The 21487-nt window shown below is 39.7% G+C and overlaps 1 protein-coding gene across 2 annotated transcripts in view; it reads right to left on the bottom strand.

Moving 5' to 3' along the window:
- Vps50 (VPS50 subunit of EARP/GARPII complex) overlaps positions 1-21487 on the bottom strand; it is a 114989-nt gene that overhangs the window by 66728 nt on the left and 26774 nt on the right. For both annotated transcript variants that reach the window (XM_059257341.1, XM_059257340.1), the window contains exons 10-12: positions 15505-15547; positions 13763-13861; positions 11709-11849 (exon numbers count right to left, since the gene is read on the bottom strand). In XM_059257341.1, coding sequence (XP_059113324.1) covers positions 11709-11849; positions 13763-13861; positions 15505-15547 — 283 coding nt within the window. The remainder of the gene's footprint in view (positions 1-11708; positions 11850-13762; positions 13862-15504; positions 15548-21487) is intronic.

Here is a 21487-nt window from a genome sequence, read left to right as displayed (position 1 = left end):
CAAAAATACTCAATAAAATACTGGCAAACAGACTCCAAGAACACATCAAAACAATTATCCACCATGATCAAGTAGGATTCATTCCAGGGATGCAAGGATGGTTCAACATACGAAAGTCTGTCAATGTGATACACCATATAAACAAACTCAAAGAAAAAAACCACATGATCATCTCACTAGATGCTGAAAAGGCATTTGACAAGATCCAACACCCCTTCATGATAAAGGTCTTGGAGCGATCAGGAATACAGGGAACATACCTAAACATAATAAAGGCAATTTACAGCAAGCCAACAGCCAACATCAAATTAAATGGAGAGAAACTCAAAGCAATTCCACTAAAATCAGGAATGAGGCAAGGCTGTCCGCTCTCCCCATACTTATTCAATATAGTACTTGAAGTTCTAGCCAGAGCAATAAGACAACAGAAGGAGATTAAGGGGATACAAATTGGAAAGGAAGAAGTCAAGCTTTCCCTATTTGCAGATGACATGATAGTATACTTGAGCAACCCCAAAGATTCCACCAAGGAACTGATACAGCTTATAAACACTTTCAGCAACATAGCAGGATACAAGATCAACTCAAAAAAATCAGTAGCCCTCCTATATACAATGGACAAAGAAGCGGAGAAGGAAATCAGAGATACATCACCCTTTACTATAGCCACAAATGACATAAAATACCTTGGGGTAACATTAACCAAGCAAGTGAAGGACCTATATGACAAGAACTTTAAGTCCCTGAAAAAAGAAATTGAAGAAGATGTCAGAAAATGGAAAGATCTCCCATGCTCATGGATAGGCAGGACTAACATAGTAAAAATGGCAATCTTACCAAAAGCAATCTACAGATTCAATGCAATCCCCATCAAAATACCAACACAATTCTTCACAGACCTGGAAAGAATAATACTCAACTTCATATGGAAAAACAAAAAACCCAGGATAGCCAAAAGAATCCTGTACAATAACACAACCTCTGGAGGCATCACGATCCCTGACTTCAAGCTGTACTATAGAGCTACAGTAATAAAAACAGCTTGGTACTGGCATAAAAACCGACATGTGGACCAATGGAATTGAATTGAAGACCCTGACATTAATCCGCACACCTATGAACAAATAATTTTTGACAAAGAAGCCAAAAGTGCACAATGGAAAAAAGAAAGCATCTTCAACAAATGGTGCTGGCAAAACTGGATATCAACATGTAGAAGGCTGCAAACAGATCCATATCTATCACGGTGCACAAAACTTAAGTCCAAGTGGATCAAGGACCTCAACATAAATCCAGCTACTCTGAACCTGCTAGAAGAGAAGGTAGGAAGTAGTCTTGAACGCATTGGCATAGGAGACCACTTCCTAAATAGAACACCAGTAGCACAGACACTGAGAGAAACAATCAATCAATGGGACCTCTTGAAACTGAGAAGCTTTTGTAGAGCAAAGGATACGGTCAACAAAGCAAAGCGACAGCCTACAAAATGGGAAAAGATCTTCACCAACCCCACATCTAACAGAGGACTGATATCCAGAATATATAAGGAACTCAAGAAATTAGACATCAAAATGCCCAACAGTCCAATTAAGAAATGGGCTATAGAACTAAACAGAGAATTCTCAACAGAGGAAACTCAAATGGCTGAAAGACATTTAAGGAATTGCTCAACATCCCTAATCATCAGGGAAATGCAAATCAAAACAACTCTGAGATACCACCTTACGCCTGTCAGAATGGCTAAGATCAAAAACACTGAAGACACCTTATGCTGGAGAGGATGTGGAGCTAGGGGAACTCTCCTCCACTGCTGGTGGGAATGCAAGCTTGTACAACCACTTTGGAAATCAATATGGCGCTTTCTTAGAAAATTGGGAATCCATCTCCCCCAAGATCCAGCTATACCACTCTTGGGCATATACCCAAGGAATGCTCAACCACACCACAGGAGCACTTGTTCAGCTATGTTCATATCAGCATTGTTTGTAATAGCCAGAACATGGAAACAACCTAGATGCCCTTCAACTGAAGAATGGATAAACAAAATGTGGTACATATACACAATGGAATACTACTCAGCAGAGAAAAACAATGACATAATGAGGTTTGCAGACAAATGGATGGATCTAGAAAAAATCATCCCGAGGGAGGTATCCCAGACTCAGAAAGACAAACATGGTATGTACTCACTCATAGCAGGATACTAGATGTGGAACAAGGATGACTGGACTGCTACTCACATCACCAGGGAGGCTACCTGGAAAACAGGACCCCAAGAAAGACACGGGGATCACCCAATGACAGAGAAATGGAATGAGATCTACATGAACAGCCTGGACATGAGTGGGGGTAGTGAAGGGCGAGGGTCGAGGGAAAGAGAGCTTGGGGGAGCAGGAGATCCCAGCTGGATCAACAACAGAGAGGGAGAACAAGGAATAGGAGACCATGGTAAATGAAGACCACATGAGAATAGGAAGAAGCAAAGTGCTAGAGAGGCCCACAGAAATCCACAAAGATACCCCCACAACAGACTGCTAGCAATGGTCGAGAGACAGTCCGAACTGACCTACTCTGGTGATGGGATGGCCAAATACCCTAATTGTCGTGCTAGAAACCTCATCCAACTACTGAGGGATCTGGATGCAGAGATCCATGGCTAGGCCCCGGGTGGATCTCTGGGAGTCCAATTAGTGAGAATGAGAAGGGTTTATATGAGCAAGAATTGTTGAGACCACCAAGGTTGGATAAAGCACAGGGACAAATAGCCAAACGAACGGAAACACACGAAATATGAACCAATGGCTGAGGGGTCACCAACTGGATCAGGCCCTCTGAGTGGGTGAGACAGTTGATTGGCCTGATCTGTTTGGGAGGCATCCAGGCAGTGGCACCGGGTCCTGTGCTCATTGCATGAGTCGGCTGTTTGAAACCTGGGGCCTATGCAGGGTCCCTTGGCTCGGTCTGGGAGGAGGGGACTGGACCTACCTGGACTGAGTCTACCAGGTTGATCTCAGTCTGTGGGGAAGGCTTTGCCCTGGAGGAGATGGGAATGGGGGGCAGGCTGGGGGAAAGGTGAGGGGGGCGGGAGGGGGGAGAACAAGGGAATCTGTGGCTGATATGTAGAACTGAATTGTATCACAAAATAAAAAAAAAAAAAATAAACAAATAAATAAATAAATAAAAAATAGAACTATACATATAGCTGCTAGAGTCCACCAATGAATTTCTACATCACATCATAGTTTATCAAACCACAAACTTAAAACTTAAATCTACTACCTCTGCTCTAAACAATGTGCTATCCTATGCTATGTTTCGGGACTCCTCTCCAATGCTGTCTCAGGGCTCCTCTCCTATACTATAGTTACAGCTCCTCTCCTATACTATGTCTCAGGGCTCCTCTCCTATGCTATGTCTCAGGGCTCCTCTCCTATACTATGTCTCAGGGCTCCTCTCCTATACTATGTCTCAGGGCTCCTCTCCTATACTATGTCTCAGGGCTCCTCTCCTATGCTATGTCTCAGGACTCCTCTCCTATGCTATGTCTCAGGGCTCCTCTCCTATACTATGTCTCAGGGCTCCTCTCCTATACTATGTCTCAGGGTTACCCCCCTATATTATGTCTCAGGGTTACCCCCCTATATTATGTCTCAGGGCTCCTCTCCTATACTATGTCTCAGGGCTCCTCTCCTATACTATGTCTCAGGTTCCCCCCCCCCATACTATGTCTCAGGGCTCCTCTCCTATACTATGTCTCAGGGTTCCCCTCCTATACTATGTCTCAGGGCTCCTCTCCTATACTATGTCTCAGGGCTCCTCTCCTATGCTATGTCTCAGGGCTCCTCTCCTATGCTGTGTCTCAGGGCTCCTCTCCTATGCTATGTCTCAGGGCTCCTATACTATGTCTCAGGGCTCCTCTCCTATACTATGTCTCAGGGCTCCTCTCCTATGCTATGTCTCAGGGCTCCTCTCCTATACTATAGTTAGAGCTCCTCTCCTATACTATGTCTTAGGCCTCCTCTCCTATGCTATGTCTCAGGGCTCCTCTCCTATACTATAGTTAGGGCTCCTCTCCTATACTATGTCTTAGGGCTCCTCTCCTATACTATGTCTCAGGGTTCCCCTCCTATACTATGTCTCAGGGCTCCTCTCCTATACTATGTCTCAGGGCTCCTCTCCTATGCTATGTCTCAGGGCTCCTCTCCTATGCTGTGTCTCAGGGCTCCTCTCCTATGCTGTGTCTCAGGGCTCCTCTCCTATGCTATGTCTCAGGGCTCCTCTCCTATACTATGTCTCAGGGCTCCTCTCCTATACTATGTCTCAGGGCTCCTCTCCTATATTATGTCTCAGGGCTCCTTTCCTATGCTGTCTTAGGGCTCCTCTCCTATGCTATGTCTCAGGGCTCCTCTCCAATGCTGTCTCAGGGCTCCTCTCCTATACTATGTCTCAGGGCTCCTCTCCTATACTATAGTTAGGGCTCCTCTCCTATGCTATGTCTCAGGGCTCCTCTCCTATGCTATGTCTCAGGGCTCCTCTCCTATACTATAGTTAGGGCTCCTCTCCTATGCTATGTCTCAGGGCTCCTCTCCTATACTATGTCTCAGGGCTCCTCTCCTATACTATGTCTCAGGGCTCCTCTCCTATACTATGTCTCAGGGCTCCTCTCCTATGCTGTGTCTCAGGGCTCCTCTCCTATGCTATGTCTCAGGGCTCCTCTCCTATGCTATGTCTCAGGGCTCCTCTCCTATACTATGTCTCAGGGCTCCTCTCCTATACTATGTCTCAGGGCTCCTCTCCTATACTATAGTTACAGCTCCTCTCCTATGCTATGTCTCAGGGCTCCTCTCCTATACTATGTCTCAGGGCTCCTCTCCTATACTATGTCTCAGGGCTCCTCTCCTATGCTATGTCTCAGGGCTCCTCTCCTATGCTATGTGTTAGTCTTCCTCTCCTATGCTATGTCTTAGGAGCTTACTGTTGTTTAATAAATGCATCAAGCCAGATATAATATATGTAATATTTTTCAAAAACAAGTGAAATTATAGCAAACCTGTCTGTCACTGATTCAAGTATAAATGAATCACAGATCTAACTAAATCAATGACCTTGTCTAAATGTCTACCAAAAGAACTCAAATTTTATTATAATCCAATACATCAATGTCTACAAGCAAATAAGACTAATAAATTTAACACCAGACATTAAGATAATTCTCATCTAAGTTTATATTCTAAAAGTACAAACTACAGAGACCATTTTATTTAAAAAAAAAGTTTTAAATGGTGTTTCCAATATATATAAACTCTGACATATTAAATCTCTGTGCTCGTAATATGCTGGGAATAAGACTCATTTTGCAATAAAATTGAGCCATTTCCACTATACCATGCAAGCAATTAGCATCTACTCTCAAAAAAAAAAAAAAAAAAAAAAGCTTTTTAGACATGTACTTAAAAACCTTTGCAAGCCAAGCATGGTGACACACACCTATAACCTAAGTGAAGAGAGAGAGGCAGAGGCAGGTGTGTTACAAGTTCAAGTCCAGCATAGGCTACATAGTGAGACCTTGTCTTCAAAACACAAATCAGTCCGTAGATTAAAAAAATAAAAAAAAAATCACTTGTAACCTGTATATTCTAATTAGTTTATGAAAAGCACCTCTAAAATTAAACTGGGGCTGATATGGAAACATCCTCTCTGCTGACTAGATTTCACAGTGTTGAAAGGTGCTATGCAGGTCACTGGGGGAGAAAAGTCATGAATTTATTCTGTGGTTAAATCTTCATGCCGCTATAATGACCTGCCAGGCAAGATGTGCCTATAGACCTAATAGTGACAGGACAGTTATCGGAGTAACCAACTGCTTTCCAATTAGATGTGAGCCTGTTCCTGATACAGAAATTCATGCCTGATACTGTAAACCTACCCAAAAGCCCACAGCTAGGTAGGTCATAGGACCTGGGCAGAGGAGGGACAGAAACCTTGTACTGTTGTTTTGTTAACTGGGTATGTTATCTGCCTTCTAAATATTAATGTTTATAGGTACTGCTTTCAACCTTGGTCAAAGGAATTTCAGTTTTGTAGTGGCAGCAATCAATGGAGAGACTCATAACTGGTCAAAAAGCTAGTAAGTGACTCTGAGTGCTCAGACCTAAATGGGACATCTGTATCAATTCCCGCAAGGCTTAAAGGAATATCACAGGAGAGAGGCTAGAAAGAATGTAAGATCTCTGCATGAAACGCTATCTTCTCAACATGACCTGGCTCTTTCTCTACCAAACTCGTGGCAGCTAGCGGTATACAAGGCCTGCACAAGATCAAACCAGTCAACAATTCCACATGGACAGGAGAAGGGAGGGACTCACAGACTTCCACCCTTAGCTGAGGGGCTGTACTAGTCTTCATGATAATGGATATTTTAAGGCTTGATCTGCAGTTGGAAGGACTAAGAGGTATGGCCTTGTTGGATATGTGTCATGGGTGAAGGATGTCTGAAGTTTCAAAACCCCAACCTAGTTAGCTCTTTCTCTGCCTCCAACTTATGGATGAGATGTAAATTCTCAGCTACTGTTCCATGCCATGTCTGCCTGCTTGCTGCCACGCTCCCCAGCATGATGGTCATGCACTTACCCTCTGAAACAGTAAACAAGCCCCATTAAATACTTTCTTTCATAAGCTGCCTTCTCTCGTCATGGTGTCTCTTCACAGCGATAGGAAAGTAACTGAGACAGGGGCTATTGTCTACTTGCTGCTGGGAAGGAAATCCTTTATTTACAGTCAGCACTAATCAAATTCCTCAAATTATCACAAAGAAGACTGTAGTTAGGAAAGACTAGGAAAGGGAGGCTTATATTGGGGGTCTGGGGAAAGTGAGATGGGGAATTAGGTATCTATATGACTAAGATACAATGTATGTATGTATGAAATTGTCAAGGAATAAATGTTTTTAAAAAGCATTTCCAGATTTCACAGAAAACCTTATTATATTACACAGGCATGTACAACCATGACCAAAGAGTCAAAACAGAAAAAATAGGTAGATAACAACATAATCACATACAATCATAAAACAGGCAGGCAAAGAAAACAAGCGGCCAGACAAAATTACTGTCTGCATTAATAGCCTATAAAACTTCCACCTAGAAATCAAATCTTCAGCCCTCTAAAGCATGATGGGGAAGACTCACCTAAGAAACTGGAGGCCCTGGTTCCACACGGAACTAGTTCCGTATCTGGCCAGTCACTTCTCCTTACACAAGAAACCACTTGGGATCTGTTTCACCTTCCATAAAAGAGAGAGAGTACCAGACCTCCTACCTCATCATTTGCTTAAGTAAGTCATCAGTTACTAAATGTCTAACAAGGAAGCTCAGCTCCAGTTCTGACTGAAGGGCTCATTTACTTCAGGCCAGGTAGACTGTGTGTGGCTGGACATTGTAATTCCAGTTCTATGTTCACAGATGGAAAAGTGAAGTTAATCATGAATGAATCAATTCAGAAAATACTAACCCAGTAAAATACCTCTTCTTGAACTGTCTTTAAGGATAGGAAACAGAAGTGCAATTTCTAGTATCTCTCCATGTTCTACAGTTATTTTCCACGCTCACCTCAGGGAAGGTGGTACAGTGAGAGGAAAGAAAAATGCAGTCTCTGAGAAACAGTGTTTGGTATAGAAAAGGATTATTTTAAATAACTATTAAAGGAAAAACTTCCACATCTACAGAAATGATTTTCATGTCTCCTAACTTGGATGAGTATAAATAGCAGTAAGTACCCTGCCACGGGACCTGGATCTGAACCTGGCTGTCACAGTACACAAGTGTTAAATACCATGAAGGCTCCTTAATCTAATCTTGATTAATGGCTTAAATTCAACAGATCTGGCCTCTCATGCCACCTCAATCAGTTCAGAGAAACCCAAGGACCTCCCCTCTCTAGTATTAACCACTGCCAGTAGCCTACCTCATCAGAATTCAAATGAAGAAATTAACTTCTCAAAAGCAGTGACATGTTAGCCTTGATTATAAACAGTGAATTTAGGTGATTTTCAAGTGTAGTGTACATCCAGCCATAAATATAAGCAATCTTTCTCAACTTTAAGTATACAATGGAAGAATATCATCTTTTCAAAGTTGCTACAGTAAAAAGTAAGAAAGAGACTAACAGTCTTTTATTTATTATACAACTGTACTCATAAGAAAATACTATTAAGTATCTACTCAAAAAACTCAGAAAGATGCTTTACTATTAAAACACACCACACATGAATTCTTAGGAGGTCCTTACAGAATTCCTGTTGTTTCACACTTAGATTTAGCACTCCACTCACATCCTAACAAACATGCAGAGAACAGATGCTCTGGTATCTTATGGAGACGCAAAATACACACACACACACACACACACACACACACACACACACACACACACACGCAGAGTCACAGATTTAAGCAAACACCAGAGCCTGGAAAAATGCTGCTGCAGCGGCAATGCCTAGTCAAAACATCATTAAAGCATCTATGCAGATCCTGAACTCCATCTCTAAGTGCAAAAGACAGCTCTAAGGTTAAAAGACAGTTCCTCTCAGCTGCAGATCTCTAATGATTTCTGCATGTTCCAGGCTGTATGTAATGTCAATATCATATGCACTTTCTAATCACCAGAAACCTGAGCAGTCGCAGACAAAGCACGGAACTGGATGGGACATGTTTGGGCTTGAAGCCATGACTCCTACACAACACCAGAGACAATATGACGCTCCATAGATTATGTTTTCTTAAATAGAACATTTGACAAATATTCCTAGCACCTGACTAGCTTCCTGACTAAAAACACAAACAGCTCGTAGGGAAACACTACCATTCCCCACTATCGAGCCCTTGTTCATCAGCGCTGCACAGGCATGCAAACAAAAAGATGATGTAAGAGTGTACTGCATAAGAACAGCTGGCAGAGAGGGCCTGAGTACCAGTCTAGGTGTTTCTAATTGCTGGTAAGTAGCCTCAATCGAACAGATACCAGCATTATAAAACAGGCAAAGCATGCACCCTGATACATATATTTCAAAGTTTCAAATGATAAAGTGTGTTATGGTGTCTGAAATGACCATAAAAACAATTATTTAAATATAAGAACACTGTTGAATTAAGAATGGCAATTTTTTAGCAGGTTTCAAATAGTTTTCTACCAGTAGATTATTTCATTTCTGCTGACAGCACACTGAGGAATATTTCACATGTGTGTATGCTTTCTTTTTTTTTGTAATTTTCACTATCTTACTTTATATACATATATATATTTTATAATTAATTTAATTTTACATAACAACCGCAGATTCCCCTGTGTTCCCTCCTCCCACCCCCTAGACTTCTCCACCAATCCACCCCCCAATTCCCACCTCCTCCAAGGCAAGGTCTCCCCTAGGGATTCAGCTCAGGGTTAGATTCAGTTGAGGTAGGTCCAGTCCCCTCCTCCCTATGCCAAGGCTGAGCAAAATGTCTCAGCATAGGCCCTAGGTTCCAAAAAGCCAGCTCATGCACAAAGGACAGGTCCTGGTCCCACTGCCTGGGAGCCTCCCAAACAGTTCAAGCTAATCAACTGTCTCACTTATCCAGAGGGCCTGGTCCCGTTCCATACGGACTCCTCAGCTATTGGTTCACAGTTCATGTGTTTCCACTAGTCTATTTGTCCCTGTGCTTTGACTAAGTAATTTTAAAAAGCATTTATCAAGAGGCAATCCACAATGATATTTGCAATCTGATAATTTAAAAGCATACAGCAACTTCGAAAGATCACTTATCATCAGTTTTTTTCTCAGTGAAAATAATCCAAAAGAAACACAAAAGGGAATTAAGCATAACGTTACGTATAACTTTTCATTCATCAAAATACATTAAGCCTAGTCCAAATTGCAGCCTTAAATAATTTGAATATAGAGGACCATCTCATGAAGTCTTGACTTTAAAAAGCATATGAAAATACACAATATGCACAAACCTATACAAACAACAGAGCTAACCAGTGTAAAAAGACCCTTCTTTGTCTAAAATACCTTTTTTAGTTAGTAGGAATTATTTTCTGTTTAATAGAAATTGCAAACTTGTAGTAACTTGCTTTATCACTTAAAGTCATCTATCAATTATAGCCCCACTAACAAAATAAAAAAACAAAGGTGACTATTTTGCTAATAAAATACATATGATTAAAAAAATAAATGTTTCAAAGTTCAGAAACATCAAATGATGGCTCTATTTAAAAGTGGACAAGTATGTAATTATGTAACTATATCAGACTTAAAGTTAATAACCACAAAATGGGCAAAACAGTCCTTAGAAAATTATTTTAAAAAGATATTCCAACCGCATAAATGCCTGTCATTATTAACTCCCTAATATATCAAATACACCTTCTAGATCAGCTGTTCTCAACCTGTGGGTTGAGATCCCCCGGGGAGTCGAAAAACTCTTTCACAGGGTCACCTAAGACCATCAGAAAACACAGATATTTACATTACGATTCACAATAGTGTTTACATTATAATTCACAACAGTAGCAAAATTATAGTTATGAAGTAGCAATGAAAATAATTTTATGGTTGGAGGTCACCACAATATGAGGAACTGTATTAAGGGGTCGCAGCATTAGGGAGGTTGAGAATATTCTAGAATATTCAAAAGTAAGAAAATTTCTCTAGTTCCCAAAAGACGTGTGTGTGTGTCCGTCCTGTACTTTTCCTAAACTTGTTGAAGAGTGAAGATTAGTTGATTCTTCGTGCTAATTCCTGGAAATATTTTTTTAAAGCAGCTATCTACTTCCTAGAAGTGTTAGCGTTTCCTTCTCTGAAGTCTGAAGAGGCTCCCACTGTCCAGGAGAGACCAAGCTGGAATGAGTGACCACAGTACACAACGGCATCCACACGGCAGCCACTGGGCCCATGCATTGCCACTGCATTCAGCGTCCAGTGCCATCCTCCAAACCCTTCTTGCACACTGCTGTGACGCTACCCTCTAGGCTGCCCTCCCACCCTGCCAGCTACTTTTTCAGATTCTTTATCCCCTTTCCATAACCTAGACCCAGAATGCCACAAAGCCAACAGCTTAATGTTTTCTTCATCTCTCTTCACCTTTTACCCAATCATATCTGGTCTCAGGGCTCTAACTACAAGCAGATTCCAATGACTTCCAATTCTGCAGCTGCAGCCCTGACCTGCCTGAGCTCTTTCATCCAACGGCCTCAGCAAGGCACCTGACATTTAACAGGAACCAAACAAGCTAAGGTGGTGGCATGTGCCCACAGCTCTGAAGCTCGGGAGACTAAACGAGGGAATCACAAGCTCAAGACTACTTTGGGCTATAGAGTGAGATGCTTTAAAAACCAAAAGGATGAGTAGCCAAGAGATGCCTGGTTCTGTCTGTGGTTCTGCTGCTCCCCAACCTGCCCTGTAAAAGCAACTGACACTACCATTTCCAGCAGTCAGCCTCTGTTCTTCACATTCCGAGCTATGTCAGCCAAGCCTCCTGCTAAAGCACACTCTCAATACGTCCACTCCTGACCTGCCTTGTATGAAGCACCACATTGGGAAAGAAAAGGAAGATACACATGTTTGTTTTTTACTTCAGTGGCATCTTCGGAGAGTAGGTACAAAGAAGTGGGGAGCTACTGCCTTAAAACCAAAGGGAGTGAAGAACAATGGTGAAATGAACGCATACCGTACAGAGATCTTTATATTGCAGCTTCTGGAACTTTGTATCTGTGTTTCCTGCACACAGCTCCACATAGCCAAGCACAACTTGAAACACAGTGTTGTGAATGGCTTGAGTGAAGTGCATATGAAGTTGATCCATTGCAGTCTAGGAAAGAAAAACACATGATGTAATTCATAGTCTTAATAAATGTCAAATGATTTGACAAAACATAGAAGAAAACCCTCATCAACTATAACTATAACATAGAGATCATTATCATCCTTACAATTAACTACGGTATAAACTGTTTGCAAAGAAGCTCTCACATAGCCACGGCATCCCCCCACTCAGGCTGAGTGTCAATTGTGAAACTGCTCCTGCTCTGTTTGCTAACTGGTATTCTTGTCCATTCTCAACCATGTCATTTATAGTTGTAGCTCTGTGTCCTCTGTCCTACCAGATACACACTCCCTTATACTGTTCAGGACATTCCTCAATGGTGAGCTTCCTGACCAACGTATTGAAATTAGCACTTCTCACCACTCTTTTTGCTTTCTCTGGTTATGGATCTTTGCAGCATTTCCTATAGCACCCGACAGCATCTTCACTTACAAACTTAACATGTGTATATGTGGTGGTCTGAATTAAGAATGGCCCCCACAGGCTCATATGTTTGAATGCTTAGTCACCAGGAAGTGGAACTGTTTGAAAGGATTAGAAGATTAGGAGATTTGGCCTTGTTGGAGTAAGTGTGGTCTTGGAGGTGTGTCACTGGGGGTGGGGTCTGAGGTTTCAAAAAGCCTGACTCCGACCTAGACCCCCCTCTCTGCTTGCTGTCTACAGATCAGGATGTGAAGCTCTCAGCTACTTCTCCAGCTTCATGTCCATCTGCACGCTGCCATGCTCCCCATCATGGTAACAATGAACTAACCCTTTGAAACTATAAGCAAACCCTCAATTAAATGTCTTCTTTTATAAGAGTTGTCTTGGTCATGGTGGCTCTTCACAGCAATAGAACACTGAATAAGACAGCACCCCTGACCAGAACAGAACATATATGATAGTCTATTTTCTGGCACCTGGAGCAATATGGCAAGTAGGTACAAATGTATATTTAATGAACACAAAACAATCTTATGGAGGAAATTAAAAGTCATAATTCTATTTCCAAAGGTCTTTACACATGCCACTCAGAAAAGCCAAGCGACTTTCTTCTTGCAGTTTTCCCAAGACACAGCTTAAGATAATGGAAATTAACAAGATACAAAAAGTAGGCACTTTAAATGGTAAACAGAATTTAAAACATTTCGTAAAAGTCTTATATTTCCTTCCAAAACACGGCACCATTTAAAAGAAAGAAAAAGAAAAAAAGCTTGTGTCTATCATGTTTAAAAGTTGACTGAATACATGCATCATTCTAGGCACAGAGGACATGCATGACCCTTGTTTCATGTTTTTCATGGAAGACTTGGGATAACGAGTGCACATTACATGGCAAGCGTCGGTATTGGGGAAATCTGCTAGATGAACGGACCTATCTGACAAATGTACCCAATGAGTAACAGCTTATATACTGTTTGAGGGAGTCAGGCTAGACCATCTAGGAACAAACAAAGCCCCAGATTAAGATCCACATCAGAGGACCAAGACTTAAGGTACAAAACACTACATGTAACCTCTCATTGAATTTGAATTTGCTTGTACTTTTCTTTCCTTCGTTTGCCATTGTTTGTTTGTTTGTTTGTTTGTTTGAAAACAGGTTTGGTTTTTGCTGTGCAGCCCAAACTTCCCTTGGTGTGCAGTCTTCCTGTCTCAGTCTCTCAAGTATAATATACTTCCTTAAATCCTACAGAAAATTGTGAAAATATTAAACCTGGCAAACATCATTCAAAACAAACTTTTAGGCTGTTTCAGTCACATTATTTACACTCTGAGACTCTGTTAATATCATGTTACCCCTATTAATTCAGCACTAAAATATACTTTAAGTGAAATTTTGTAAGGACCACATTGGTAATATTCAGACTCAGTCATGAAGGTTGATGGGTTCCTAATTATGAACTCTGTTTAGAACTAACCTGTGTTTTTCCAAGAAGTCGATAAGCTTGCTGAACCTTAGTATAATGATTAATGTCAAAATTCTTGCAGATTTTGGAAAGAGCTACATCCAATTGTTCCTATGCAATCAACAGAAAAAGAGGTGATGAGAAAACTGTTTTCAAGCAATAGAAAGAAAATATTGAGACTACCTTCCCCTTCCTTCATAATTAATAACTATTTGCCATTATACTGGATTAGTCAAAACCAAGTATAAGTAAATTATAATTAGCCATTTAATTAAGTTTTATATAAAAAAAATTAGCATTATTATCAATTTATTTGCCTTGAAACCTATGCATTTCAGAAAAAAACAAAGTAAGTATAGTTTTTCAAGAGACCTTACTTTATAGTATTTCTTAGCTTTATATTTCCTCAAAGATCTGCTAAAACTACATAATTATATAAACTGAATGTGTGGGGTTATAAAAAAAAAACAAAAATCACTTTGCAATCAAGAAAAAGTAATTCTCAACCAAACACTGACTTTGAAAATACACACCCGATTAAGTTTTCCTTTTTTTTTTTTTTTGGTTTTTCAAGACAGAGTTTCAAGGAACTAGATCTATAGACCAGGCTGGCCTCAAACTCAAGAGATCCACCTGCCTTTGCCTCCTGAGTGCTGAGATTAAAGACATGCACCACCACCACCCGGCTAGCTTTTCCATCTTAAATGCACTTTTTATTGAGTTTCTATTACAATGATTTCATTTTTAAACAATGATTTTTTCTACATGCATATAATAATATTTTGTATTAAGAATTAATAGAGAGCCCAGCAGTGGTGGCACATGCCTTTTATCCCAGCACTTGGGAAGTAGAGGCAGGTGGATCTCTGAGTTCCAGGCCAACCTGGTCCACAGAGAGAGTTCCAGGACAGCCAGAGCTGTTACACAGAGTAACCCTGACTCAAAGTAGCAAAAGAAAAAAGAAAAAGAAAAAAAAGACTGAATAAATACTGAGTTCTCAACAGAAAGTCCTCATTAAAAATATTGAGTACTATTTACTTACATAATTCAAGTCAGTTGCTTTTGTGATTAACAAACAAACAGACATTGTTATAATTAGCAAATAACTATTTATGAGCAAGGACTTCTTTAACAAAAAGTCATTTGACAATCTAACTTGTACAATTATGGTACCCGAACCAGGAAAGCGAAAGATAAGAAGAGAATCCAGTAACTTATTGCTTATTAAAATGAGCCCCCTGCTTTGGAAATACTGCCAACAAGGCAGGAGGATTCTGATGTAAGCAGGAGGATGAGGAAGCTTCATGATAAACCCTTTTCTTCCTACTTACACATTTTTAATCTGAACATGGTATTAGGAGGTTCTGGAATTTAGGAGGGTTTTTAACCAGTTAATAATTACAATGAAATCAAGTTACTGGGCCAAAGGATAAGTAATTTACAAATTACTGTGGAAAGTGTTTCTATTATACTACAACATGACAACACATCTATCTCCAATTTGGAGATTACTATTTCTAGAAACAGTGACATTTCCAAATTCTGCCTTCAGGCCCCTAATTCTAGAAACATTATTTAGTTTACAAGTGAATTACTCTGACTATACATGGACATTTCAAATAAAACACAAGAGATTTGAATGTAGTGATCTAGGGGTGAGAGAAAGAAAACAAACGTAGAAAAGAATGCTGTGACTGCCTGGACAAACACCCCCAAAAGGAAAATGCTGCCCAACTTGTTGTAAAGCTCCTTACCTCAATTTGTTCCAAAGTGTCCTGCAGCTTTGAATTCAGCTCACTACCAAAGAAAAGAGTGTTAGAGGTATCTGTTTTTAAAGATTAAATGCTAAGTAAATATGGCTGATGAGTGAAGAACAAACCAGTACCTCCAGTATGTGCAGTAATATGGGCTACTGATGACAAGCAGTACAGTTAGATAAGAGAAAGAAATAACTAAAGAATCTATAGAGAATTAAGAATTAAAAGTTCACAGTACATTTTAAAATTAAAAGGCATAATTTAAATAAAAAGTAAAATTTCACAAATAAAGTTAATTTTTACAACACAGGAATAAAGAAATAGAAAACAAACTTTTTAAAAATACAATTGAATGGGACCATATACCTAGAAAGGTTAACAAAAGCTATGTAATACAATGCCAAGCTGAAGTAAACTAGGCTTAAATACATGACAGAGCACAGCATGATAACAGATAAAATCTCCACCAATGTGCTCACCAAAGTGATCTCCTATAACAACCAACTCTAATCAAAAGCTGAGCAAGCCTTCTTTTTTATTTGGAGGAACCAGTAAGTGGCTTCTAAGTCTCTGTAGCAACTTAAGAGCTAAGAGCAGCTGAGACAATCTCACAGGACGAGGTTAGCAACGCCTCATTGTAAAGTCACAGCAATGAGACTGTGAGGCTGAAAGGACAAAGGATGGAGGGGACATATGGCAAATGGCTCCAACAGACACTTGGCAAAGGGGATATTCAAATGCACAGAAACAAAATAAAACAATAAGTGGCACTTGAGTCCATCAGTCATTCTGGAAAAGCAGCTATGAAAGACAGCAAAGTAACAAGCAGAATGGCCAGAAGATATTTTTAAATCAAGATTGCATCCTCCAACTCTGGCTGGATGTGCAACAAATGGAACATTCAAGCAATGCTTGAACGAGGGGAACATTCCAATAAGCTCTCTGGAAAACTTTAAAGGCTGCTGTGGTCCACACTCAGGCAGGCTATCTCTCAGCTGTTACAGGGCTGTACACACATCTAGTCAAAGTGCACACATAATTCTTGGAGCCTATTTGTAACAGACAAAAATCTTCAAGTTGATACTATTTTAATTATATATTATCAAAAAAGGGTCTCTGAAGTCCAATAAAATAAATTCAATCTCAAAAAACACTGACAAATTTTTTAAAGTAATGAGTATAAGATTTAGTTCAACACACTGAAATCTTAGGTTATTTTCAATGTTATCTGCTAATGATAAACTTGGCTCTCAAATTCCTAGTAGCCCATGCAAATAGGGAGGATCACAATGCACAATTCACCATGCATAAGATCAAAGCACTCTAGTAGCTGAAGGGCAGAAAAACATACAAAAAAGAAGAAAGTTTACTTCTGATGTCACTAGCCTCTGGAAGAATTTTATAATTTTTTTTAATAAAGAGGAACATTCATTGCCAAAGCACCCTTGACAACCCTATTCTCATACTATAGACCTACATGGGCTCCTTGTCTTGCTCCTTCCAGAGCCTCTCAATGCACACCAAGGAGCTAACATCATAAGGAGCCAGGTATACAGACAGCCATAAAGGTACAAAGCAATCCACCAGAAAGGAAACCCAGCAGCATGAAGTCTTTGACAGTCTAAAGGATAAATGTTCAAACCTAGAGAGAAAATTTTACTTTTTTAAAAACATACCAAGCTTATCATATATATTTTTTCACCTAAACTCAGATGCTGGCAGTTAAATTCTCTGGTAAAGCCAACAGTGAGCAAAACTAGATCCTTAAGCCCCCAGTATTTCAGGGTTTATGCCTTAAAAATATTCAGATTTCTAGCCAGAACTGACTCATGTTAGGATCCACAGCGATAGGTTAAAGAAATACTTATAAGCAGAATGCAGATTTTCTTCAATAAATAAATAATAAATAAATAAATAACCACTCCAGAACAAGTTCTCCCCGGCCCATGGGCCCTCCTGCCCTACTCCCTGTGGTCTTTACCCACACTTTCACATTGTTGTTGCCTGCCTGGTTCTTAAACACAAGGAAGTTTGCAGTACCTAAATCAAAAGTAAGATGACAACAACGTCCCATGTTCAATATACACTTTGGTAGCTTCCCAAAAAGTAAGGACAAAGCAAAAGTCAGCATGGAGTGTGAGACCCTGGACCTCCCATTCACTTTTCAACGCTTTATCCTTTATCCATATGGACTGCACGCACTTCCCTGACCAAACCCCAGACTTTCACAACCTCTATTCCTGCTCACAGTTTTCACAACTAGAATACCTCTTCTACCAAGCACCCACCTAGCTTTCCAGTCCCAAACGTCATCTTCTCTAGGAGATTCTCTTCTGCTCACTTCCTGTTCCCCAAAGATATCATTACTCTGTTCATCGTCCCCTCTATTAAACAATGGGGACTGTGACTGTGCCTCCAGGAGACAAGTCCTTCCTCAGTGACTCCCCAGGACTAAACTCACTACCTGACTTGGCCAAACAAAAATCTGTGGGTCATATCTGCAATGCGAAGAAAAATCATTCATTAGCTCCCATTTCTACTTTAATACCTAAGACCATAAAGACAGAAGGAGAAGGAGAAGCAAAACAGCCCATTAGACTCTGGGTCTGCAGGTGCTTCGGCAACAGAGAAATAGGCAGAGCTAAACCTAGAGACTCTCCTCTGCCATGTGAGCTGGAGCTGGAGCTGGAGCTAGAGCGACAGAGAACAAGAATGACAACACGGTGGCATTGCAGAACTAGTAATCACTTCCTTTAGGGAACAGTCTCACTTGGAGAGAAAAGAAGCGTCTCTAAATCCATTCATACTATGCAGTCACTATAAAAACGGTTATTTGCAAAACTGTAAATCTAGCTGTTGTTTTACTGCAGTTCTTATTTACAGCTGCAACATTCTCTTTCTGTGAGCATGATATGTAAACAGCATGTAGAAGCCTATAAATATAAAATCTAGAAATCAATTTCATTTTATTAAAGAGGCTCTCAAAATCTCCAACTGCAGTTTGCCCACAACTGACTACTAATTAAATATACAGAGAGAAATTAGTGATAAAGGAGTGGGCATTAGCTGTGCAGCTTTTAAAGAAGTCCTTGGGTATCACTTAGAAATGCTGAGTTCAAGTCATTTTAGTCACTTAATCAAAGTATATTAAAAAGATTTACCCATAAACATTTTGATAAATAACAGCTACATTGTGGTTTAAAAAAAAAAAAAAAAACAAAACACTAGTTCTAAGATGGAAGGCTAAGAGCTTTTAAAAGCTCTCTGCAAGCCCAACAGAATGGACTGAATGCTTCTGCTGAGTCCAGGCATCACTAGAGAAAACGTAAAGACAATGTACCCATAAATAACTAATTAAGTGCTTTTATGTACCTGCTCTACACACACACACACACACACACACACACACACACACACACACATCTTAGGAAGACTGAAAATAAATCAAACCTTTACACAAATCTGATGATACAAAAAGACAAGATAGTATACAGAAAATCAGCATTGTGCTGAACTTTGCCTGGTCTGGTTTCAAGTCAATTATTCCCTTAAAAATCTCTGGGCATCAGTTTGTATAGAAGGTAGGCCAACTCCAATAGACTTCTAGCTCTAAGATTTCCTGAGTCTAACACATACTGACCACCTGTTACTCAATTATCACATCTTCCTATGTGGTTTGGGCAAGTTCTAAGACTTTTAGAATGAATATAAGTAAATGGAATTCCAAAATTTATAGTTTATATCCATGGTCCATGAAAATATTAGTCTGTTTAGCTTAGAGCCATCCTAGAGGGTTCCAAATCTGCTCATGGGAAGGAGAATTTATCCACAAGCCTCAAAGAAGACCTAACTTCCCAACACTGTAAAACTAAACCAACAACCCTGAGAAGCCATGGAGTGTCTCTACAACCTCCCAAGGCAGGTATGATGACTACAGCAGAACTGGTAAGATGACTTTGGCTATAATCACGTCTCTGTCCTCAATTCATCCAGAAGTCCCCTGCCTAACTTAACACAATCAATCAGAACAAGTGTGAAGTCCACACCTAAGGATGCTAAACAGTCAAACATCTCCAAACATTATGAATTCTTATTCGTAATGATTTGGGAAAACAAAGAAGGAAAATCCTCAGCACAGATGTGTCCATAGCTAAAAGCTGTGGACATTTACTATATAACTGAAGTTCAGAAAACTGTCGAGATCATAGTCTGAGAAAAAACATATAGGATTCTTTAAACATTGTGTTATGGTAAAGTGCAGTACTGAACAAACTAGTTCACAAACTTCCCACACATAACACAGAGCTCTCAGGGTCTGTCAAGAAGTTTCTCTCCAATGAAATAAAAAGTAATAAAGTAGTTATGACTTTCGGGACAACTTTTCTTGAAACTGATTTAGATAAATTTCAAGTGAAAAAGAAATTAAATACTTCATTCTGATACACTTTAACATAAGCACATTGTGAATCTTATTCCCAGTAAATTTCAACTATATGACTCCATGTCAATCAACTCAAGAATTTTCAAATAACATTGCAGAGGTTCTCTGTCAATCATAAAGTGAACAAAATTGGTATTATAGTTTATTTTATTAAGGATTCTGAAACACAGCACATCTCAACAAAGACACAGAAGAGGCGCTTGCTGCCTTTTACTTTGTAGCCAATGGAGTGCCTCAAGTCTCACTTGGAACAGTGAATGTTAAACTGCAGGCATCTTAGGTGAGGTCTCTCACACAGGGCCAGTTTCCTTACGCAAAAGCAAACTGTGAATTCTAGTTTTCCTGCTTTCAGAACCTCAAGAGTCAGCCCAGGTTGTCTCTAATCTACTCTGCACCTCCTCTTAGCCCACTAGACCTCTTTGCTCAACCTCAATCTTTCCATTTTACTTCAAATCAAGGAGTCATGTGACAAGAACCCTCAAACAATCAAGACCAAATTATGACATGGAGATACATAGTTCATACAAACTTAATTGAAACTTAAGAAAAAAAATCTATCAGAATGAAGAAATGTTCTAAATCATGAAGTAGTTCTTTTAAAGACATTTCTACTAAGGGAAGGAGGCAGGCATGGTAGCACACACCTTCAATCCCAACACTAGGGAGGCAGAGTCACAAGTTAGAGACCAGCCTACATACGTAGCAAGTTCCCGGCAACCTCTGTCTCAAACTAGATAGATAGATAGATAGATAGATAGATAGATAGATAGATAGATAGATAGATAGATAGATAGAAAGAGAGAAAGAGAGAGAGAGAGGAGAGATAGAAAGATGATAGCTAGATGGATCAATAAATAAATAAATGGATAAATACAAATAAATAATCATAGGAGAATATTAATGATCTCTAGTATTCAACAAGAATCAAAGACTTAAATAGTACTTAAAATTCAAGTATAGAGATTCAATTGTAAATTAAATATTACTCCTAAGATTAATAGAGTGTCAAATTGTTTTTTACTGATTCTCAGGTCTACACACTGGGGATTCACTGGATCATCACAGGACACAAAGCCTTAGTAACACAGAGCAAGTTCTGCATTTTAGAGATCTGTTGCACAAAAGACAGAATGCCACTAACTGAAGACAGTCTACTTCAATATTGCTATAGGAATAAAAACTCAAATGTTTTTAATCACAGAAAATCAAATATTTGAGGTCATAATAGGTTAATTGGATTGATTTAATCATTCCATGCCTTATAGGGAAATTATAATATCACTTTGTACTCCATAAATATGTAACTGTTAATACATAAAACTATAAATCAATCTCAAAACTGAGTAACTATTTCTTAAAGAGAAAGAAACATGTTTCTCCCAAACAGGAACAAGGAGTAGTATAGAGAGATGGAGTGAAATGGGAAGTGGCAGAGCTAGGCAGGACAAAGCAAACTGTGCTCCTGTGGGCAGAGAGCAAACAGCCCTACAGAGCTGCACAGTTAGAGAAATCACATGGTAAAAACCCAACTCCATTCAG

Source organism: Peromyscus eremicus, chromosome 3, assembly GCF_949786415.1.
Source record: "Peromyscus eremicus chromosome 3, PerEre_H2_v1, whole genome shotgun sequence".
Lineage (NCBI taxonomy): Eukaryota > Metazoa > Chordata > Mammalia > Rodentia > Cricetidae > Peromyscus > Peromyscus eremicus.
The sequence above is the reverse complement of the archived record's forward strand: the minus strand, read 5'-3'. Positions and strand labels throughout refer to the sequence as shown.